Genomic DNA, 22,228 nt, shown 5'->3' with positions numbered 1-22,228 from the left:
AAGCAAGACAGAATGAGATGAAAACAGGTGTAAGACTGAAGATGCAATGAGAGGTAGTGAAGGTGGATGAGTTTTAATACCTGGGTTCAACCATCCAAAACTATGGACAGTGCACGAGAGAGGTGAAGAAGAGAGTGCAAGCAGGGTGGAGTGAGTAGAGATGAATGTCAGGGATGAATTGTGACCAAAAAATAGCAACAAAAGTGAAAGGAAAGTTCTCACTACAAGACAGTATTGAGACCTAGTATAGTTTGGACATGGTGGAACTCCAAAAACAAAAGGAGGCTGAGCTGAAGGTGGCAGACTTGAAGATGCTAAGATTTTCATTGGGAGTGATGAGCTGGATTAGAAATAAGTACCATCATAGGAACAGCTCAGTTTCAGCAGTTTAGAGGAAACGTTAGAAAAGCAACTCTGAGGTGCTATTGACATGTTCAGAGGACACATAGTGGATATATCAAACAAATGATGTTGAATATGAAACTGCCAGGCAGGAGGAGAAGATGAAATCCTCAGAGGAGCTTCACGGATGAAGCGAAGGAGGACATACAAAGGGTTGGTGTGACAGAAAAGGATGTTAGGGATAGAGTGAGATGGAAGTAGGTGACCCGCTGTGGCGACCCCTAAAGGTAGCAACCGAAAGAAAAATTGTGTTGTGCTCATTTCTATAAAATACACACAAATATCCTTCAGAAATGTATGCAGGAAACTTAGGAAATTTCGGTAAATAGAATCTTCATGGGGGAAAAAAGTGTTGTATAATATTTTCACATCGACGCAACACTTTCCGGTACTTCCTGGGTGAAAGCAGAGGGATACTGCAACTCGTCCAACATGGCTGGCCAGGAAGATCCAGTGCAAAGAGAGATTCACCAAGACTGGGCGAATCGAGAGTACATAGAAGTAATTACGAGCAGCATCAAGAAGATCGCCGACTTTCTTAACTCGTTTGGTAAGCTTTTAACAAACTAGCTGAAGTTAGCTAGTTCAGCCAGCTGTTAGCATTGATGTTGATGTTTTCAATGGCCACTCCCAGCTAGCAGTTAGCGAGGCTGTTAGCTGTTAGCTTGTTTTTGTTTTGGAGGAGGATTGTGACATTTTGAAGAGGAATCGGCTTACATTTTGCTCCAACTAGCTGTCCTTTAAGAGTCGGTCGTATTAATGAATTTATTAATATACCAGATGCGACAGACGATAGGAAAGCATTAGCAGGCTGCCGTAACCGCTAATGCTAGTGTTGTCGGGCAATATGTATGCGGATGTGCCCTTTAAACCTTTTTAACCCAAAATGACGGTGTGCATCTTTGTTAAGCAGCTATTGAAAAATTGATGACAATGTCATGCTTCGTCGTGGTAACCTCTAAACGTTCTAGTTTGTTTGTTTGTTTTTTAATTCTCCATCAGACATGTCGTGTCGATCTCGTTTGGCCACACTCAACGAGAAGCTGACAGCGCTGGAGAGGAGGATTGAATACATTGAGGCAAGGGTAAGTTAACTGGATGTAAAGTGCCTTTATTTCTTTGTTTGACTTTGTCTTTTTGTCAAGTAACCATACCCGTTACATAAACATGTCTCTTATTGTAGGTGACAAAAGGAGAAACCCTGACCTAGAAGTGGCCATTGAAACTCATAACACCCCCAACCTACCTGCCATCTCTCACCCTGAAGTTTTGGACTAAGTGTGATGGACTCCACCCTCCTATTTTTGGACGATGTGGACCTTTTTTTTTCTTCTTTTTTTTTTTAAATATATTATATGGCTGGATTTTGTGTTATTTTATCTCATGGTGCATTTGTACAGAAGATGTGTGTCTAACTTGGCTACCATTGATTCAAGCATCATTATATTCTATTACAAAACAAAACTAAGCTCCACTAGTATTGGTTTAAAATAAGTCTGGAGAACAATTATGATTGATAAATTTTGTATCACTGCAGTTTGACCATCTGTGTTGTGTACAGTGTCACTTCCAAATGAAAGCTGTATCAAAAGAGGAACATTTGCCTGTGCCAAGATGAACTATTATTGTGTACTTACATTTAATAAGGGCCTCCTTGTACAGCAAAGTGTTTGGTGATGTTTCTGAATTTAACTACTGTAATAAATTACCTTAAATAACATTGTAGCTGAACTTAACTTTTTTTCAACAGTTATGTTGCTATGTTGAAGATGGGTCTAGTTATGACTATTATGTAATCGGACAGACACACAATGTTTATACAAACTTGTAGTGTATATAGACTAGAGCTTGACATGAAACAACATATTAAATGGGTCAGATTGCTATTGTATGCAGGTTTTGGTACAGTTAGAAGAATTCATTGCAATGGCATTAATGTGTAACAAATGTTTTATGAATAATAAATCATACTTGCATAAAGAGTAATGTGCATTCTGGTTGAATTGAATTATTAATAGCGTGTGTTAAAAATAAAAAGCGTGGTTATAGCATGACGGTAACTTAATTATGTGTCCAGTAGAACATTAACAATTTTCAATTCCATGAAAAACCTGCAGGGAAATTCTAACAGCAGCGGGATTAAGCGCTTTCAGAACGCATCCATATACTGCTATTACTAAAATGTAACGAAAACAGCCAATGAAATGGCGGAAATCTGCGAGATGTGATAATTTTGTCCTGGGTTTTCCCTCACAGGCAGCACTACGCTATATCCCTTTGTTGTCCGTCCAGGCTTTTCTACCCAACTGAGCACTCACTAAACCACCAAACGTTTTAAGAAAATAAAAGTAGCAACGCACATTTACTGTGAGAGGATACACAATTTATGGAGAAGACAAACTCCACAAAGAAGGACTTTAGAAACCCAGGACTTTCTTATTATGAGACAAGAGTTCTAACAACAGTGCCATCATGCTGCTTCATCCTAGCTTGTATAGGTTAATTTATCTTATCCACCATTTTTCCACTCAAACGTTTAAACCTTAATTAGATACTACTTTAAAGTCTTCTTTGCCAATGATTTGTTAATTTCAAGAAAACGAAAAAAACTAACCATGCTCTATATTTAAATACCAATAAACGTATATATACGCTTTGTTGCGGTTTTATGTTTTGTTTTGTTTGTTATGATAATTATAACAACATGTAACCCCAGTAAGTCTTAACAACTAACTACGGAAGAGTGAGGAAAACAACCAGGCTGAGAGACCACTCCATGCCTGTAAGGCAAACTCGGGGCTGACTTTTCCATTACCCATAATGCACCGGGTAACACCAATGCATCTTGGGATAAAGAAGGTGCCATCGCAGATAAGTCTTTGGACGTGAGATGAATTTTCTTCTCCGCAATTTTTCTATTACCGTTTTGAAAAAATAATAGTGCGGGTGAAAAAAAAACCCCATCATAAAAGCTTACACTGGTAAGTTGCTTCACGGTCAGAGTTGAAACTAAAGCTTTCGCGGTCTCTTGTTAGCACCGTTGATTTTGGCTTAAGAGACGTCCGTTTGATGACGTCTAGCTCCATATTATGGAATGAAGAAAAAGGAGGGCTTTGGTTTTTGTTTTTCTCACGCCAAACGAGTTCACTCGACTACACGGGGAATTGTTATGTGTAAACGAGTAAAACCGCTACGTATATTTTTAACGTTTTTATTTCTGTTTTCTAGAGGTCGTGTGAGTGCGGAAGCTGTAAGAAATATGGGGGCTGACAAAAGGTGAGTAGCAACGTTAAATGCCAGTTCAGCTCACCATGGTAGGTGTGGCTTATCATAGTGGGAATCCTGTGTTTTTCCCGTTTCTGATACATGTTCCGAGTTTCGGGGATATGTTTAACCAAATAATATTCAAAAGTTGTGTTTAAACTGAAATGGCAGACAAAAGTAGCGGTGATTTCTACCAGCTTTTCCAGATATGTAAACCCTTACATACAGGGCGACCGTGGCTCAGGGGGTTGGGAAGCGTATCTGTAACCGGAAGGTCGCCGGTTCGATCCCCGGGCTCTCTGTCCTGGTCGTTGTGTCCTTGGGCAAGACACTTTACCCTACTTGCCTACTGGTGTTGGCCAGAGGGGCCGATGGCGCGATATGGCAGCCTCGCTTCTGTCAGTCTGCCCCAGGGCAGCTGTGGCTACATCCGTAGCTTGCCTCCACCAGTGTGTGAATGTGAGAGTGAATGAATAGTGGCATTGTAAAGCGCTTTGGGTGCCTTGAAAAGCGCTATATAAATCGCTATTATTACATGGAATTTATTTTTAAACCAAAAAATAAAAAAAGGCAAAATTTGTTTTCGTTAATACTACAGGTAAACAGTTTTATTGCCATCAAATTCTCTCGTAAAACGTGTTACGTAATTCGAATAAAAAGTTAGGACAATACAAGAATGTAAAAGTGATTATCTGCCAATGAGTGATTGCCAGTGTTGTTGTTTTGGGGGGTTGTTTTTGTTGTTGTGGATTTTTTTTTTAATATGAGTAACATTTCTTGCCTATATTGGTGTATTGTACGTGCTTTTTTTCTACATTGCAATCAATTAAGTCACTTTCAGCCACTTTAAAGTATCTTTAAAGAACTGATATGTTACATTTGTTGCAATTTCTGGTGCCCTCTCCGGCAGACATATTCCTGTCAGAAGGTAGAAGCTACAATCTTTCCTTTAAAACAAAAAAAAAAATACAGCTTAAAAGAAAAAAAACATGTCACAGCAATTGAAAATCTGACATTTTTCATGCACATGAATAAAGGATTTATACATTTCACCTGGCCAAAAACTGCTTCAATCAGGTCACAAGAATCGTTTTTCCAGTGCAAAAAAACGTCATCATTCACGTTAGAGGTGTTTCAGATATGTTTGACAGACTATCGGCCAACAAGTCACTTACAGCAGTTTGAATTCCAGCAGTTTTTTGGTTTTTTGGCATGACAGTGTTAAGATTAACTGAGATTGACAATGACAATGGAGTATGACAATGCATTGTTCAAGGCTGGAGTCATGATAAAACTAAAATGGTAACAAAGTGATTGAAATGTTATACATGTTGAACACTAAGGTGTGCTAAGTTGGTTTGTTTATTGCAGTATTAGTTGTGCTCCTGTTTGACTTATTTTTTTTTTTTTTTTTGTAATGTCCTTCTGAATAGGATTAGTCGAACAGAACGTAGCGGTAGATATGGTTCTGACCAGTGCCGTGATGAGTCTGAGTGGCGCGACAGACGTGAGCGAGACCAAGAACGTGGTGAACACAACATGCGCCGCTGGGGTGACGAGAGACGTGGTGATCGTTATGAAGGAGATCGCAGAGGATCACGAGAAAGCCCAGAGGTGCTTGTCCTAATAGCACTTGGGTTTAAATACTGCATTTGAAAAAACAATTGTCCAATGACACTTAGCAGCTGTTGTTGTTTTGTGTTAAAGCAAAGGGAGAGGAAGCGTCGTAACAGTGATAGATCAGAAGATGGTTATCACTCAGATGGTGACTACCAAGAGCAGGACTATCGAAGGGAACCAGGGGACGAGAAGAAGAGCAAGACCATCATGCTGGGGGGTCTGTCTCCTCATGTCACTGAGGATGATGTAAGTATTCAGTTGCACTGGTCGTGTGCACCCTTTTGTTCCTTTTCTTTGTTTTTATTGTGCAAGTACCTTTCTAAATGTATTAATGAATGAATGATTGAATTATGATGTTAAGCAGCCTCTGCATGTTGTTATTTAGATTCGTTTTGCCATTGACCAACTTGAGGGACCCCAGCCAGTGGATGTCAGGCTGATGAAAAAGAGAACAGGTGAGAACCAGTCATGTGACGGACTCCGAGCTTCCCCAAGTCTTTGACCATAGAGCCAATCTGCTTCCATTCAGACCCATTTTCCCATAGAAGTTAGGAGATGACTATATCAAAGTACTTGAAAAGGTTGTAAGAATATTGATTCAAGGCTTATCTTGTACACTGTGGAGCAATTTAAGGTAAGTAAGAGCAGCATTGATTGCTATGAGTAAGTCAGCTGGCAGACTCATGTTGATGTTGAGTGTGGTTCAAACAGTTGTATTCTGCAGGATTACTTGCTATGGTAAAACTCCTAAGGAGTGGGCTATTGTGTACCAATCTGGCCCTGGGTCGGGAAGCAGTTTGTGGAAGAGTTTGAATAATATGCCCTTGGACTCTTAACTAACACGCCTCCCGTCTATATTTGAATGCTGTCTCTAGGTATAAGCCGTGGTTTCGCCTTCGTGGACTTTTATCACTTGCAAGATGCTACACGATGGATGGAGACCAATCAGGTTGCTTCACAATCGCCAAGTCTAGTTTTAATCTTGGGGATCTGGAAAAATAACCCAAAAGGCAACCAGAATGTATTGAATACGTAGTGTGGAAACTGTATAGAGAAAAAAAAACTGGAAAAAACAAACTGAATACAATAGAGCAAATATAGAGATGATTATATTATTATTTACAATGTCATATTTTAATATATTTTTATAGTTAATTGTACTGGGTAATAAGCTTCAAGAAAAATTTCTGGTTTTGTTAAGTGATCTCTTTAAAAATCTGCATTTAGATTTGATGAACACACCATCTTTGCCTTGCAGATCATGGCTATATTAGTTATTTTCAGATTTCAGTGTAACCCCATTCTTTTTTCTTTTTTTTTCTTTGCAAGCTTACCCCAAATACTGGGAATTGTTATTTTTGTATTTTCTTAATCTTTTTAACAGAATTTTCTTCTGTTTTGTTTTTTGAGAAGCCCATACATTTTTTTTCTTTGGAAAGCAGTCAGGAAAGTCTGTTAGGGTCACATTGTACACTTTGCTCCAGCTCAGCCTGGGCACTCGGGTCCCAAACACCAAAAGAACCCTCTTTACATCATGCTCACATACACGTCATGTGCCTGTCTGTAACTCAAAGGCTATCTGTTGGGGGTCCCTCTCCCCCGTCCCCTCTCCCTTCCAAAACTGCTTGCTCTTTTGATGAGACGAGTTCCCTCCATGAACACTTGGATGATTTTGTTCTCCTCTTTCAGAAACGTCTGACCATCCAAGGAAAAACCGTAGACATGCACTACAGTCACCCCAGAAACAAGTATGAAGACTGGCTCTGCAGCACAGTAAGTTAATGTCTCGGTTTCATGGTCTCATTATCCAACATTTTCTTCTAAAGAACACTGCACACACTTGAGATAGGCCTGTAAGCATCAAATTTTGCAATCCTGTCATCTTATTTTGTTGTACACCTACATTTGGATAAGTGGTAAAGGTTAGGTTGTGTCTTAGGTAAGTATGGTATGCAGTACCAATATAGTTGCCTGTTCTCTGAGGCAGCACTGTTCAGGGCTTTAGTAGGTGTATAATCAAAATGATGTGAACGGTTACTTGCAGTGTGGCCTGTACAATTTCCGGAGGAGGCTGAAGTGCTTCAGGTGTGGAGCAGCCAAAGCTGGTAAGTAGTTAAATCAACAAGAGGCCACTGACTGCAGACATCTGAGCAGCCTGAGTCCACAGGGCTGGGATGCAACACCAAGTTTGTTTCTGTAGCTGTGAGATGATGTGGATTTTTAAGGAATGTCACTCTGTCTAGTAAGGTGTATCAGTGCTAATTGGCCTGAATAATATAAAAGAAAACGTGAAACACAACAGACAGTGTAGTTCATGAAATGGGCACATAGTGTCAACACTATCTTTTAAAGAGATTTTTTATTTTTTTATTTTTTTTTTTTTATACACCATTTTATACCTTTTTTTTTTTTTTTTTTTGTTGCAGTCTCTCACTTCTGGAGGTTGTGTTAATGCACTTCTTACTTCTGTCTTTCTCTCAACAGAAAGTGAAGCGACCAATAACACTGGAGTTCCTGAAACTCAACCCAGCGGAGATTTCTATGGCGATAGTAAGAGTTTCTTCATTACTGAAGCAGTTTCATTTGCTTAGTTTCGAAGCAAAATATCTCTATTTATAGTATTCTTTCCCTAAATATCATCTTTTGTCCCATCAGCAATCATCCTTAGAAATATTGCTCCTATGACCACAGTGGAAGCCATCATGACTGCCCTGGCACCATATGCCAATCTATCATCCAACAACATTCGTCTTATTAAGGACAAGCAAACGGGCCAGAACAGAGGCTTTGCCTTTGTGCAGCTGTCTTCACCTCTGGTAATTCTTTAATATGTACAGATGGAAAAAGCTTTCCCTTTGAAAAAAGTTTTGTATATAACTTAACATATTATCAATCATTTTAACAGGAAGCATCTCAGCTGCTAACAATCCTTCAAGGACTGCAGCCTCCCTTAAAACTAGATGGAAAAACAATTGGGGTGGATTATGCCAAGAGTGCTAGAAAGTAAGTAGTCCTCACTTGTTTTGTTTTTTCTTTTTTAAATGCAGGAATGGCCTCAGTATGGCTTTTTCTGGGATGCTTTCTAAATAACTGGTGTCACTAAAGAAACGTTAGCCATAAAGGTCGATGTAGCAAATGCGACAAAGCCCCATCTGCTCGCATAATTGTTGACATGATTTTGGTCTTCAAGTTTGCATTCCCTCGAGTTGTTTTAGCAACTCAAGACTGTCATAAAAAGATTTCACCACATTGGAAGACTTTACTAGAGAGTTGAAAGTGATGATTAGAGGTCTAGTTTGTGCCACCACAAGTTGCTGTGGTTAAAAGCAGCGAGGCTCTGTGGTTTAACTCCATCTATGCTCTTAACCCTTTAAATGTTAGCCTTAGGCCAACCTTTTCCTGGTTCCTCAAGTTGCCTGTCTTGATTCACAATATAAAGAAAGATTGAGCTTCACTCAGGTGAATATCATTTTTTTCCCTTTTCTTTTTTAGGGACCTTTTACTCCCTGATGGAAATCGTGTCAGTGCCTTCTCTGTGGCCAGCACAGCTATTGCTGCAGCCCAGTGGTCCTCAAGTCAGGTAGGTCCTTTTTCTGTCTATCACCTTCCATTTTTGATATCACAGAGTCGTAATTGGTGTTTTCCTTTTCAGCCACAGCAGAGCTCAGAGGGAATGTCAGAGTACAGCTACCTACAGGAAGGTTATACTCCCATGTCCCAGGTTAGTAAGAAGAAAATTATGGTTACATTACCAAGACCTAGAAGGTAATTTCCGACTTCTCAGTATCAGTGAGATACAGCTCTGTATCATCATTCAGTGGCAGCTGTGTAACTCTACAGCCATTCAGAGAAAACGTGCGGGTGTATCTAATATAATGACATTATAAATGTACAAACACTGTTTCTTCTTCCTTTTTTTCTTTTTTTTTTTTTTTTTTTCCCCAGGATTATCAGACATACTACCAGCAAGGAGCAGCAATCAGCACCTCTCAGGGAAATGGAATTCTAGGAGGTAAAGAACTTCTAAACTCTGTTTAAAATATTGGTTCTGTAGCTAATTGTTCACTGTATCATTTTAACATTTGAAAATTAGTGTCTCCAATTTTTTTTCTTTATGTGGTTGTGATTAGACAAGACTACAAGCTGTTCTAACATTTGTTCACACTGAATTTATAGTTTTATGAGCTTCAGTTAAGCTGATATGTTTAATGTGGTTGTTTCCATCATTTTTGTCTGTATTCTAATAGGCATTTTGGCGTTAACAAGTAGTTAAGATTTTGAATGCGTGCACAGCGGCTGCTTTGCAAGCCACTGTGACCCTTTGCTCGGATTTATGTGTGTGCATCCTCAGAGAAGCGCAACAAATGCTAAGTTACTGTTTCTAGAAAAAATGCTCAGAGATTTTCTGTAAACTTTGAAAAATATAATAATTGGACTTTGTTTGCATCATGATCTTGAGTTTTGTTTCATTTTTTTGTTTTTGAACTTACAGCTGCCCCGGGTGTAAAGATTGTTCCAACTGCAGTTGGAGTTGTGATATCACAGAACGCACAAGTCTACCAACCCCATATAATTGCACAGCCTGCTGTGCAGGTAATGTACACGGTTGATAATTCTGTAATAAGATAAATTTATAATACTGTGTAAGTTACTGATTCAACAATCTCCAAATAATCTTAAATAAACTGTTTATTGATTGTAGGCATTGCCACTTGCCCAACAGTTGGAGGCAAAACCCCAGGCTGGACACATTTCAGGAATTGAAGCTGCTTCTTTGCCAGCTGCTGCTTTAGCAGCTGCCACTGTTACCACTGCGGGGACATTAACAGCCTCTGAACAGGCGGCGGACACCAACATTGGTATGAGCACATAAGATCCCTTTAAACCAACACTGCTGAACTGTGACGTGCATAGAAACATGACAGTTTTCTCAAGGTCATTGTCATGTGTGTTGAAGTGTTTCTATGTATAGAACCTGGATAGAACTTCAGTCTCCAGCCTGTAGTTTAAAAGGACTGTGTTAATCTGTTATTCCTTAGACCTAACCAAATGTGCGGGGCATGATATCTAAGATTGTTTAATGTTGTACATAATTGCTAATGCTTAATTCTTTAAAGCTTTTCATTTTATTAATTGTGTGTTAGTTAACAGTTAAATCTGGAATGCGTCTTTATTTCTATCCCTGTCTTTTCTAATTTGCCAAGAAAGATTTTTACCACCATTGTTAATGCTGTTGTGTTTGCTAATTCACAGCTGTTCCTGATACATCCACCTATCAATATGATGAGTCTTCTGGCTACTATTACGATCCTCAGACTGGCCTCTACTATGACCCAAATACACAGGTAAGTAGTGCACATCCACCTTGTGTGAGTTGCATGTTTTTCTGTCTGATCTGTGCATTTATAATGTGTAATTGAGCTTCCTTTTTTTTTTTTTTTTTTTAAGTTTTTTTTTTTTTAATTAACATGCAAATTGCCGTTTCTACTTTCAGTATTACTACAATTCTCAGACTCAGCAGTTTCTTTACTGGGACAGTGAGAAGCAGACATACGTACCTGCCAGCACAGGTTCTGCAGGTTCTGCAGCAACAGGCACCAAAGAACAGAAAGAGGGCAAGGAGAAAAAAGAGAAGCCCAAAAGCAAGACAGCTCAGCAGGTGTGTTCAAAGTCCTGCATTAACATTTTTATTATGCCTGAAACAACTTTCACACATTTTCAGTTCACTCGTTTCTTTGTGCACTTTACTATATTTTAAAAATCCTACAGATTGCTAAGGACATGGAACGGTGGGCTAAAAGTCTCAACAAGCAAAAGGAAAACTTCAGAAGTAGCTTTCAGCCTATTAGTCAAGAAGAAAGAAAGGAGGCAGCAGCTGCTGATGCTGGATACACATTGTTTGAAAAGAAGGTATCTCATTAGGCTTCGATACGTAACAAAGTTCTGGGACTGCATGTGTAAAGCTTCTATGTCTTTAATGGTTCCACTTCCCTTTTCCAGCAGGTAAGTCTAGACAGACTCATCCCAGAGATGCTAAGGGCCCCTGAAGAAGAGCCATCCACCACCTCAGTCACCTCTTCAAAGGTGAGTATTTTCTGCATCTCTCATTTTAGTTGGCTATACTTCTGTATGAAGATGATAATGTCAGATTTTGCATGAATTCAAAAATCTGTTACCCTTAGTAATAAGCTAATATTTATGTATGGTTATCCTTGGTGTGGTCAGTGTGGCCTTGTGGCTGCCTACAGTGGAGACAGTGACCCTGAGGAGGGAGGAGCAGAACCTGATGGTGGTGATATAAGCCAGGACAAGCTGACAGACTGGAAAAAATTAGCATGCTTACTGTGTAGGAGACAGTTTCCCAATAAAGAGAGTCTAATCCGACATCAGCAACTCTCAGACCTTCACAAGGTAACAGTACATGTGTCATCTTCAGAACTAACAATGAAAATTTTCCAAAAAAAGGGAGAGAGCTCATTATTCCGTTGGTCTCGTCATAGAAAAACCTGGAAGTTCTTCGCAGATCCAAAATGAGTGAAGCAGAGCTGGAAGAGCTGGAGAGAAAAGAGACTGAGGTGCAGCTCAATATAGAATCACCCACTTACTTCTGAGTCATTCTTTTGTTTTTCAATGTGGATGCATTTAAACATTGTTTTTGTACATTATACCGTGTTTATTTGTTTCTTTTTCTATATTTCTATAGATGAAATATAGGGACAGGGCAGCCGAGAGAAGAGAAAAATATGGCATCCCTGAACCGCCTGTGCCTAAAAAGAAGAAATTTAATCAACCAGCGCCAGCAATGTAAGCAGTCATTTTTGTTTATTTTACTGATTTGTGTGAAATGTCGTTCCTCTAGTGATTTCAGTCTATTTTATCATTAAACTTGGCTTTATTTGATATTCTGCTCTTTTATGTACAGTAACTATGAACAGCCCACTAAAGATGGCCTCAACAGTGACAATATTGGGAACAAGATGTTGCAGGCAATGGGCTGGAAGGAGGGGAAAGGTCTTGGCCGCAACCAGCAGGGCATCACAGCACCAATTGAGGTATTTGTAACAGTTGTGGTGTAATAGTTCATCAGACTCAGTAACTATATACAGCTCTAGAAAGTACTCAACTCTGTGGACTTCCTCCTCAGGCTCAGTTAAGAACAAAGGGAGCTGGACTCGGCACTAAAGGAACCAACTACACCCTCTCTCCTTCAGACACCTACAAAGATGCAGTCCGCAAAGCCATGTTTGCTCGCTTCACTGAGCTGGAATGAGTCATTAGTCTGAAGCAAAAGTGACTTCTTGAAATGGCCTGCCAACAATCTGCTTCTTTTTGGTGTGGAGCTCCACTGTGTCTGCGTCACGAGAAGCTAAAGAGACGTTCCTAACGGTATCAGTCCAGTCTGTGATCCATAAAAACTATACCTCTTACTCTAAACCAGTCAATGAAGAAAAAATCTGTTGTAGGAATAATGACATAGTTAATATAATTTATAAATTGTACATATGCACAGTGAATTTACATTGCTGGTTTTCAGATTTCTTTTATAGTCATTCAATGTTATGACAACTTTTTCTTTAGTCTGAGCATGTTTAAATGATTGTACAGTTTATACAAAATCTGGATTATTTGTACAGAAATAAACTTGTGGCGTTATTTTTCTCTGGTCTTCATTATGTTTGATAACATACGGCAGCTTTTCTTAATGTAAATTCTGAGTGTTTTCATCAGTTAAATTCAGAAATATTGCAGTGAGATCTATATGTGCACCGCTAATTCCAGAATCTCACTGCTAATAAAATCAGCTGAATATGCAGTGGGAGCACTTGGCTGTAGAGAAGGCACATTTTCACGTGTAGAGAAAAACCTTAGATGACAAAAGCTGCTCTTTTGTCTGATTTTGGTGCTAAATTAAGCATTGCAATCTGAGCAGTGGCTTCCTGTGAAACTTAAAGCTGTTCTCTGTAGTTCGGAATTGTGGAAATAGCAGTAACTGGCCTGTGACAGCAAAAATCTGAAATTACATTTTTCCTTCTTTTGTAGAGGGTTTTTGTTTTTTTTTAAACTTATTCCAAATCATTATTTTGTCAGGGGAAAAATATTGATGTGACAATTCAACCACATGAATTAAATGCAATCGTATTTGCGCACAAACCGATACTGATACAATACCACCTTACTCTGGATATACCCATGGTTCCCTAAAAATGCCACAATGCTTTGTGTTATTTCAGTGTTTCATAATCCTTGATATACCTGGGAAGCTTCATTTTTTTTCTCATTTGAAGAATTTTTCCTGGTTGTCAAAACTGAAATTCAGTGTTCCTTTTTGTTTGGACAATATGAAATAAAATTCTCCAAGTCAAATATAGTAAAATAAAAAATCCTTTTTCAGTCTGTGTTGACGCAGGTGCAAGTGCTGTCTCTACTGGCTGTTCTTTTGACACACTTATTGTCCCTTTTTAATTGTTTATTATATAGTAAATCCATTGTAGTCTTTCCGTATGTTACATGTAAATAAAACTTTGACAAAACACTTTATTGATTTTTATTATCAAATTGTTTTTTATAAACAGTTGATTGTCAGTTGTAATTCCACCTGATCCCACTGCTGCACTCTGGTGATATTTTGTACGCAGGCAAAAGAAGTCCAAGGTCAAAACCTTGAAAGTTGTGTTTTGTGGTTTATTTATCCAGTTTGGCAAGGAATAAACAAAGATAGAAAATTGCCCTGCAGTTCTTCCTGGCTGATTTACAAAGGCAAACAACAAAAACAAAACACAAAATTATGCAGTCATTAACCTGCAAATAAACCTTGTAAATAACCAAAAAATATAAAGTAAACCAAGAACAAATTTTAAAATAAAAAAAGAATAAATTACTCCAACGCATCTTAAAACAGAAAAAAAACCTTGAAAGTGATATTAATTCTTCACATAAAGAGTTGGTCATGTGGATGCTAGCAGTTTGTATGAAACACGATATATCTCTCAGATTGTTTCATGACTCTCATCATCTTTCATCCTTTGATGTTTTCACTTCTTAGGAAGAAATGTCCTGAACCTCAAGCTCACTTCTTTTAGACACATATATTGTAAGAAAGAGTACAAATTGATTACATATCTCACCTTTGTTCTGTGCTGTGTAAAGTGTTTCACCACTTCCTAAAGCCACGCCTAGAAAACCAGCTGGGAAATAGTAGAAGAAATCAAGCGCAGGACGTACGTCAGCAAGAATGTAGTGTTGTTTTCTTTAGCTCCTCTTATGTAATACCATTATGTTCCAGTCACAGAACTTGTAGTCTCTTTTTTACATTTTTGATGACACTTTTAAAACAAACAACCAGCACATGATTTTTTTAATGAACTGAAAACTGAACAGACTTGAAAAAATTGTAGAAATTGAGTGGAGATGTGTACTTTGCATGTTTTTGTATTGGCATTTAAAGACTTTTTAAGAGATGCCTATCTCTGTGGGACAATAATTATAGAAATACGTGAGAGACACAAAGTGCTGCTTTTCTCTTTGTCTTTTTAGTCAACTACTGCAAGTTGTTTAGCTAAAAATGTTCCAGCTGATCAGTCTGTTGAAATGTTTTGTACTTTTCATGTAAACATTACTTTAAGCAGATTATCTGAAGCAAGCATCAAATCAAGACATGCCACCTTTCCTCTCCTAAGCACAACCACAATGAATGAGTGATCTGTTAGCCAGCTTGTGCTAAAAAGAAAAAAAGGTATTGTCTAATGAAGTTGTATGTGAAAAAGCTTGGCAGTGATTCTCTTGGCAAAGAGAATCATCGCTAAATCATTACTTCCGTGCCTTGAACTACTGCTTTGCTCCATATTTAGCACGTCTAGTGTGATGGATGAAGGCAACTGTTTTCAGGAAAAGGCTCTAAAAGCTCACTAAGCACCAAACTGCAATGTTAGCACCTATCTGCTGAACAAATGTGAAGCGTTTTGAACCAGAATAGCTATGAGCACATAGCAAATAAGAAGAAAAAGCCAAGCTAAAATCTCTCTGATTCAACTCTACATATGGTTAAGCAGTAAGACAAATATGACAAATAGATCATGTGATCCCACTTGTTAAAAGATGAAAACTTGGCATCACTCAAAAATATGCATCTTACACCATTTAGTGCAGGCTATTGGGGATCTCAGACTGGGTTATTGTTTCAGTCACTCCAATACATGCTCAGTCCTCTTGAAAAGTCAGGGGAAATGTGTGTATAAATATCACCATCTGTTATTGTTGTGTTCTGAGGCTCCTCTGAGCTGTTCTGCATTTAACATTTACTTACTGTTTGGGCCAAATTTGACCTCTTTTGAGATGTGATTATAGTAAAAAAAAAAAAAAAAGTACCCTGTATAATATCCATATAGATGGTAGTTATGGTGATGTTTTTATGAAAACAGCAGTGAGGAGTAATGATAGTAATGGTTATATGGTTGTCTAGTAAATCCCAGCATTTTTAGAACGTTATCGCCATTTCACTTTCTAAAATATATTTGAACCCTTACAGCTGTTGTGTTTTCATGTCTTGAACAAAGCAGAAATAAGGTTTCCCTGCTCTCTGAAACACCCATTAAGAATTAATCATCTATTTGTTGGCTTTTTATACATTCTAAACAGATCTGTAGTTCAGATTTTGATATTATAAAGAAATTATTGGCTTTGGTCAAAACTCACCAGGACCCTACAGTGAAGGCAAAGACATGTGTAAGGGTTAAGGATGTGTTTATGGAGATGTGAATGAGCATTAATCTGTTAATTGGCGTCTCTAAATCTTCCTTCAATCAGCATGACCTCTAGAGGACGCTAAAGTGACATTTAATTTAAGTTGTCTTTTGCTTAAAATAATTTAATGTCGTGGCAACAGTGTAAAACTACACGATTCATTTCTGCAGTATAACCATACCTTTATGATATACTTGTAAGCTATGTAATAGCCAGTTATTTGATCCAATCTGGGTTGCAACTCTTGCTTCACACTAGGCTTGTTTATTTTATGTTTTAATATTTTATCTACAACTACACTATTTTTGTCTTTCATTGGTTTCCTCTTATGGTCTATTCTACTGAATTCTGATAATTGTCTGTATTTGTGCAGCTGCTGGCTGGTGATATTTCAGGATACGATATCTTAAACTTTAATAACTCATACCTGCACCAAAGCCACATCTCAAATCAATTTATTGATTTAGATTAAGAAAAATAAATACATAAAAGAAAGTGTGATCCATTGGTAAATACTTGTCTGAGTGCCAGAAGCAAACAAGTGACCTCCTCACCTTTGCAATTTTTTTGTGAGCGAGCAGAGGAAACCACTGGATCCAACACAAGACACACAATTTAAGAAAAATAATGTACTAATACAGCTTTTCAGTGCAGGAACCACGGTATGCGGAATATAGGGAGACAAAGATGAACGCGCGTATTTGGCACTGTCGGGTTTTTAAAAGCTTTCAGACAATTACGACACGTATGTGAAACTTAGCAGGACGTCTCCTCTATTATCAGACAGATCTAAAGAGCCGTGCAGTTAAGTTCTTCATTCCGAAGACTTGAGTAATCACTGCCTGCTGAAAGTCCGATTTTTTTTCTCATATTCGCTCACAGGCTCACTCACAGAACCAAGTGGCTGAACACTACATCGAGCAACGCGGCTAAATACCCGGCGGGGGCGGCGGGGGTTGCAAAGGAGGCGGACCTACCACGACCCCCACAGTTGGAGCTTCAAATGGTTTTACAATGCAGACCATCTCTCAAATAACAGTTTGTGGCCACTGGTTTGGAAAGAGACGGTACAAATGTGCGTAAAAATCCACGAATACAGATAGACAGATAGATGGGCAACTCTCACCTTCCCTGAGGAAAAGAAAGACACGCGAAACGCACGAAAGGAGAGCGAGGTCATCAGATTGTTCCCACTTACCAGCGGAATTATCGTGGAAGCTTCGTGATACGAGCTTTTGGTAAGACATCACAATCCTGTCTTTTTTATTTGTTTTATTTATTTATATTTATTTTTTAGGGGAATGGCTTTGTTACTTGTTGTGACTGACATATTTCCAGGTTTTTCTGCCTTCACTGAGAGGTGGACACTTGTAAAATAATACTTTAAACCTTTATTGCAATCTTTTGATTTTCATTCAACCACGCAGGAATATAGTAACCTAAGGGGAAAGCAATGAAGAAGACATAAAGGAAATTGTAGCTTCACTCTTTGGATATATAGGCTATAGCTTTGTTTCCTAAAAGGGGGTGATCAATGAAGAAAGAGTAGCTCGGTCCCTCTGGAGTGAGCGCCAAGAGCAGATGTCACGACTATGCGTTTCATCCAGGGCAACAAACTGGTGCTCATCCGTTGTTGTTGTGAATCTTTCTTAAATATAAACCGATGCGCCTGAAAGTTACTGTAGCGCAGTTGCAACAGGTAAATCCAAGCTGGACGAATGCCTACGTGAGCAGTATGTGACACAGAAACGGGTTTGATCGCTTATATGATTCCTATTTTGAGCTAATTTTTTTCACAGGAAGGTGTAAAACTTTGACATGTTGTGACCCCAGTGTCCCAGTATTCTTACAGGTTGTAGAACAGGCTACTTCCCTGCGGTTTAGGCTGTAGCACATGCAGGCACATGGTATGGAGTAGCTAAGCCCTTTCCTTTTCCTCCTCTTAGCGAAACCATATCCGACGGAAACTAAAATTTTTTCCGACTTAGTTCACCACAAGGTGACAAACATCTAACAACGGCAAGAGTGGATCAGTAGCTATAAACACCAGAAGGAACTAAGAGCAGCCCTTTAAAGCACTTTAAAGTCTGCCTTTGTTACTGTGGGCTGAAGATTAAGCATGATTACATTATTACATTTCATATGTTGTGTCACTGAGGTTTTTGTGAACTAAATATTCGCTGCTTTTCTGTTTTCTTAAGCTGAATGTGTCTTGATTTGTATCAGGCTACTTCTGCTGTATTGTTACTTGATTTATTTATTTGTGGTCATTTTAATTTAGATAATGCTGTGAAATGGATTTTTATCCCATTCTAAGTATAAACTAGGCTTATGTGTTGACCAATAAAGAGGCTACAGTTCAGTTAAATAAATAAATAAATTGTAACAGGTAATAAATACATTTAAAACGAGCCATTTTCAGCTGAAGATGCCTAAAATAAACAGGTTTCAGCTACTTGACTGTGAGCATTTGTTTTGTGAGAAACTGAAAACCAAATGATAGTACAACAAGATGATGGGTGGAAGATTAGTGAGAGTGACACTTTTTTTTTTTTTTTTTTAATTTTTGCATACAGTGTGCATTCTAGCTCTGAGTATATAATTAAGAATTTACAGTGGCTGTTTATGTTGAAAAGCTGCTTAACTGTAAAGTGTTGTTCAGCAATAATAACAATACTTACAGTAAAACTGTTTGGGCCAGGTGGTTTCATGAAGCTGCAGTTTTGTTTTGCTTTGTTTTGAAATCAGCATAACAGCTTGTGTTAATGTAGGATAAAACTTAACAAGTGGGCTGCAGGCGGCTGGCTTAGATTTTCCTTTTGCTGGAAATGTGTGGAAATGTGGTAGGTGGTGAATGTTTTTCTGCAATGGCTGTCAAGATCTTTCGACCCCAAGCTGCTTAAATGCATGTGTTGACTAGATGTGTTCGACTGTGACATATTGGGGGAAAAAAAAAATTGGTTTCCAGGTAGTGTGAGAGAGGGTGTATGTGTTTGACTTTGGTCCCTATCGAAACCCCAGTGTGGGGTTTTGTCCTGGGGTCATTATAGTGCAGAATGAGCAGATAAGCCTTGTGTAATGAACAAAGTGACTAGGAGTTTGAGCAGGAACCTGACAGGTGCACAGTGCGTGGAAGTCAGTGTTTTATCCATGTGGGATGCAGCCAGCTGTACTCATGTGTCACATTAAAGAGACCTGTGAAATGTTGTATTTAAGTCAGTCTAACTGTCATGTGTCAGGTTATTATTATCTTTGTCATGGGTCTCATAATCTTTGTGGGTTGAACCAGACTTCATCATGCGCCAGTGTCTATTTATATTGAAGTCATTAGAAAGTCATAGTCGTTTGTTGATATTGTTTATATTGTGTGGCAAAAATACATTTTGTTCAGCATTTTATGAGAGAGTTAAGATTGAAAAGAGAGCTCTAATTCTGTTCAGAGTGGATTTTTTAAGCTTTTATCCCCCAAGTTTGTTCCCTGTGGATGAATATGCACTGACATGTTAATATATGATAACTGAAATATTCCACAATGAGCCATAGATTTTGTATTTATATTTGTACTTGTCCTAAAGAATTTCCTTGGCTATTTAGTCTAATGTTTTGTAACCCCAAGAAATCCCCTGAACGACAATTAATAATAATAAAATGTTAGATAGCAGCTGTTCAAATTTCAGCTCATTATTTCGATTTCTAACTCATAGCATCATGCATCATTTTTGGCTGCAGCAGACATGTTTTCCAAGGAGTGCTGAGTGAAATCTACTCAACACCATACATCAGATAGAGTTAGACATGAAAGAGTAAGATATTTCCCTCAGTAGAGACAATAACTGGACTTCAAATGAACAATAATGATAAATTCTGGATCTGATGGACAAAATTATTGCTCTGTGTGTATTGACCCATATGGGAAAGATTATAGAAAACACTAAGGTTTCCCATTCCCTCGGTAAATGTTTAGGTTTTATCCCAAAAGCCTGACATTACAATTTACTCATTAAAGTGGTCACTTTGATAGGTTTTCCTCATACAACATTATTACTGCATTCATCCTTCTTTCTCAAAACAGTGTTTCATGGAAAAATGTGAAAAGGGACACTTAATTGTTCAAATCATAATATGAGACATAAAAGCCCTCAGAGACAATGTAATAAAAACATACAACATAAAACATTTATTATTATTTTCCCCCATGTCGTAACAAGGAATCAAAATATCCGTAGGCCTTTAAGCCAGGGTACCTGCTATAATGCTTCCACTGCAATCACTTTATTCTCGCATTGATGTCACATTTAATCATTTTGTATTTTTTAACTGTTCAAATAAAACAACACCCTGCCCTGTCAGTAATTCACCCGTTAAAAATGAAAAATGCAACATTCTTGTGATGCAGTGTAAAAGCTGCCTGAAACACATGCACAGAGTATAATTGCTCAGTACTTCCCGCTGCAAACTCCTGGTTACCAAACTGTGCTTCAGAAAAATGTCCTGCAGTTTATCAAGTAATCATAATTAATGAGAGTTAACTATTTGCTTAAATAACTTACCAAACTGTTTTGGCTAAAAATTAAATCAAACAGCCCCTTTAAAAAAAGCTGGTTGTAGTTACTTCTTACTTCCTTTTGATAACTGTAGGACATATGCTTTTAATATTAAAAGAAATATAGTTGGTTTATTATTATTGCACTGCACTGATTTTTCACTTTACTCATGTATGGCACAGATACATATGGTTAATTCTTGTTATTCAGAAGATCTTCTTTGTAACACTGTAGATTACAAAAAAAATAGTGTTTGTTAATAAACACTTAATTACAGCTGATAAATATATGTAATCTCTTATTCTCACGGTACAAAGTCATGCTATCATCTTGGTCTGTCTTGTTAGATAGTTGAAGTTGAGAGGTCATTTATAGAAAGTATTACAGTGGCTTTATTAACACTAAAGCCTCCTTAACTGCTTTAGTGCTAATAAAGCATAATAATTGCATAATTTGCACAATGTAAAATACATCTGTGTATTTGCTGGGTTTCAACACGATACAAAATTTTGTTTGTTTTTTTAAACTATTTTTTTTACTACAAATGGGCAAAATCAGTTCAAAACCATGGTAGCAACAAATGTAAAACTCTTCTCAAAGGATCAAGACATTACTGATAACTCAAGCTGTCTTTGAACCATCCTGGTTAAACTAATTTGAAGTATCTTTTACTGTCTTCTTTCCATGGTGACTTCGTTCTGTGCTATCAAGCCTGAAACCCGGTGCTGTTCTCTATAACTGCATATGTGCGCTTGTCTGTTGTATTTTATTTCTTTGTGTTTTTGTCATGAACCTATGTACGTTTGAGTGTTTTTATCTTCTGTGTTAAACACAGTGACTATATAATGATTGTATAATAAAATGTGAATCATAAATAAAATGTCCTACTGTTTTTTAAATTTTTGCTTTATTATTGTCTATAACATTTTACATCTAGCATTAATTATAAAGATTGTAGACAGGAGAATCTGGGAAAAACTTGCATAAATAATCATAAATAATAGCTTTTATATCTACTCGGACCTGTACAGGTGCTTGTACTGACTTCCTTTGGAACAATTCGGGATGTATCAATTAGGCTTAAAATAAAATCTGACATTTTATGGTTCCCTAGATCCTAAAGTGTCAGCCTCTGGGATGTGTAACTCACAACTTCACCTACCATCAGGGTGCACCTGAACCCGTACTGATGAAATATGGGGAGGTTTGTTGGGCTGTTTGCTATTGCTCTACAAATCATCCTTTATCGGACAACTGAGCCTAATGTTTTCAACTAAATCGTTGTACAAACACAGACTGTATTGTCTGCTTGCACAACTGCACATTGAATTTCGTCCTTGTGTGCTTTCTAGTGGTGGTGCTTCATTTTATGACCCTTTAAATGATTTAGGCAGCTTGTATGTGATGACTAAGAAAAATAAGCCAAGATTATTTTATTGAAATTATAGAGGGTTCAACCTTAGAGATGGAAGACAGTTGTACCAAACCATCAAGTTGCTTAAATAAATGTCTATCATGTTTATTTTTTACTTTATTTATGCAGTTCAGCAAAAAGGCAATTTCAGAACTACTTGGGGGTAGTTAAAGCTAAAAACAGAAATGTTTTATAGTTAACAGCACTCCTTTTTTTTCCTGCAACTATTTTCTTTTTATGTAGT

At 37.8% G+C, this 22,228-nt stretch overlaps 3 protein-coding genes across 6 annotated transcripts in view; all 3 read left to right on the top strand.

Moving 5' to 3' along the window:
- Positions 1 to 632: 632 nt before the first annotated feature.
- On the top strand, positions 633 to 2,388 carry brk1 (BRICK1 subunit of SCAR/WAVE actin nucleating complex). The gene is made up of 3 exons (XM_004548708.6): positions 633 to 952; positions 1,405 to 1,487; positions 1,586 to 2,388. Exons 1-3 carry the CDS (start codon positions 835 to 837, stop codon positions 1,610 to 1,612), a joined length of 228 nt encoding a protein of 75 aa, XP_004548765.1. The 5' UTR covers positions 633 to 834; the 3' UTR covers positions 1,613 to 2,388.
- Positions 2,389 to 3,235: 847 nt separating this feature from the next.
- rbm5 (RNA binding motif protein 5) lies at positions 3,236 to 12,939 on the top strand. 3 transcript variants are annotated; one of them, XM_076884135.1, is made up of 25 exons: positions 3,236 to 3,383; positions 3,631 to 3,678; positions 5,100 to 5,280; positions 5,374 to 5,532; positions 5,672 to 5,741; positions 6,162 to 6,235; positions 6,976 to 7,059; positions 7,331 to 7,391; positions 7,771 to 7,836; positions 7,942 to 8,102; positions 8,192 to 8,289; positions 8,779 to 8,866; positions 8,939 to 9,007; positions 9,232 to 9,298; positions 9,779 to 9,879; positions 10,010 to 10,145; positions 10,540 to 10,631; positions 10,781 to 10,945; positions 11,056 to 11,196; positions 11,287 to 11,370; positions 11,512 to 11,697; positions 11,787 to 11,861; positions 11,990 to 12,090; positions 12,209 to 12,338; positions 12,431 to 12,939. In XM_076884135.1, the coding sequence occupies exons 2-25, from the start codon at positions 3,662 to 3,664 to the stop codon at positions 12,554 to 12,556; spliced, it is 2,532 nt and encodes an 843-aa protein (XP_076740250.1). In that variant the 5' UTR covers positions 3,236 to 3,383; positions 3,631 to 3,661; the 3' UTR covers positions 12,557 to 12,939. The 3 variants fall into 3 exon arrangements, with proteins under 3 accessions (XP_076740250.1, XP_076740249.1, XP_024658242.1); XM_076884134.1 differs by having other exon boundaries at positions 9,989 to 10,145; positions 11,290 to 11,370; XM_024802474.2 differs by having other exon boundaries at positions 9,989 to 10,145.
- Positions 12,940 to 16,942: 4,003 nt separating this feature from the next.
- Positions 16,943 to 22,228, top strand: part of slc38a3b (solute carrier family 38 member 3b) — a 30,382-nt gene continuing 25,096 nt past the window's right edge. For both annotated transcript variants that reach the window (XM_004548706.6, XM_012918531.5), the window contains exon 1: positions 16,943 to 17,264. The gene's annotated coding sequence lies outside the window, so the exon portion shown is untranslated. The remainder of the gene's footprint in view (positions 17,265 to 22,228) is intronic.

Source organism: Maylandia zebra, linkage group LG5, assembly GCF_041146795.1.
Source record: "Maylandia zebra isolate NMK-2024a linkage group LG5, Mzebra_GT3a, whole genome shotgun sequence".
NCBI lineage: Eukaryota > Metazoa > Chordata > Actinopteri > Cichliformes > Cichlidae > Maylandia > Maylandia zebra.
This window is presented reverse-complemented; position numbering and strand designations above follow the sequence as displayed.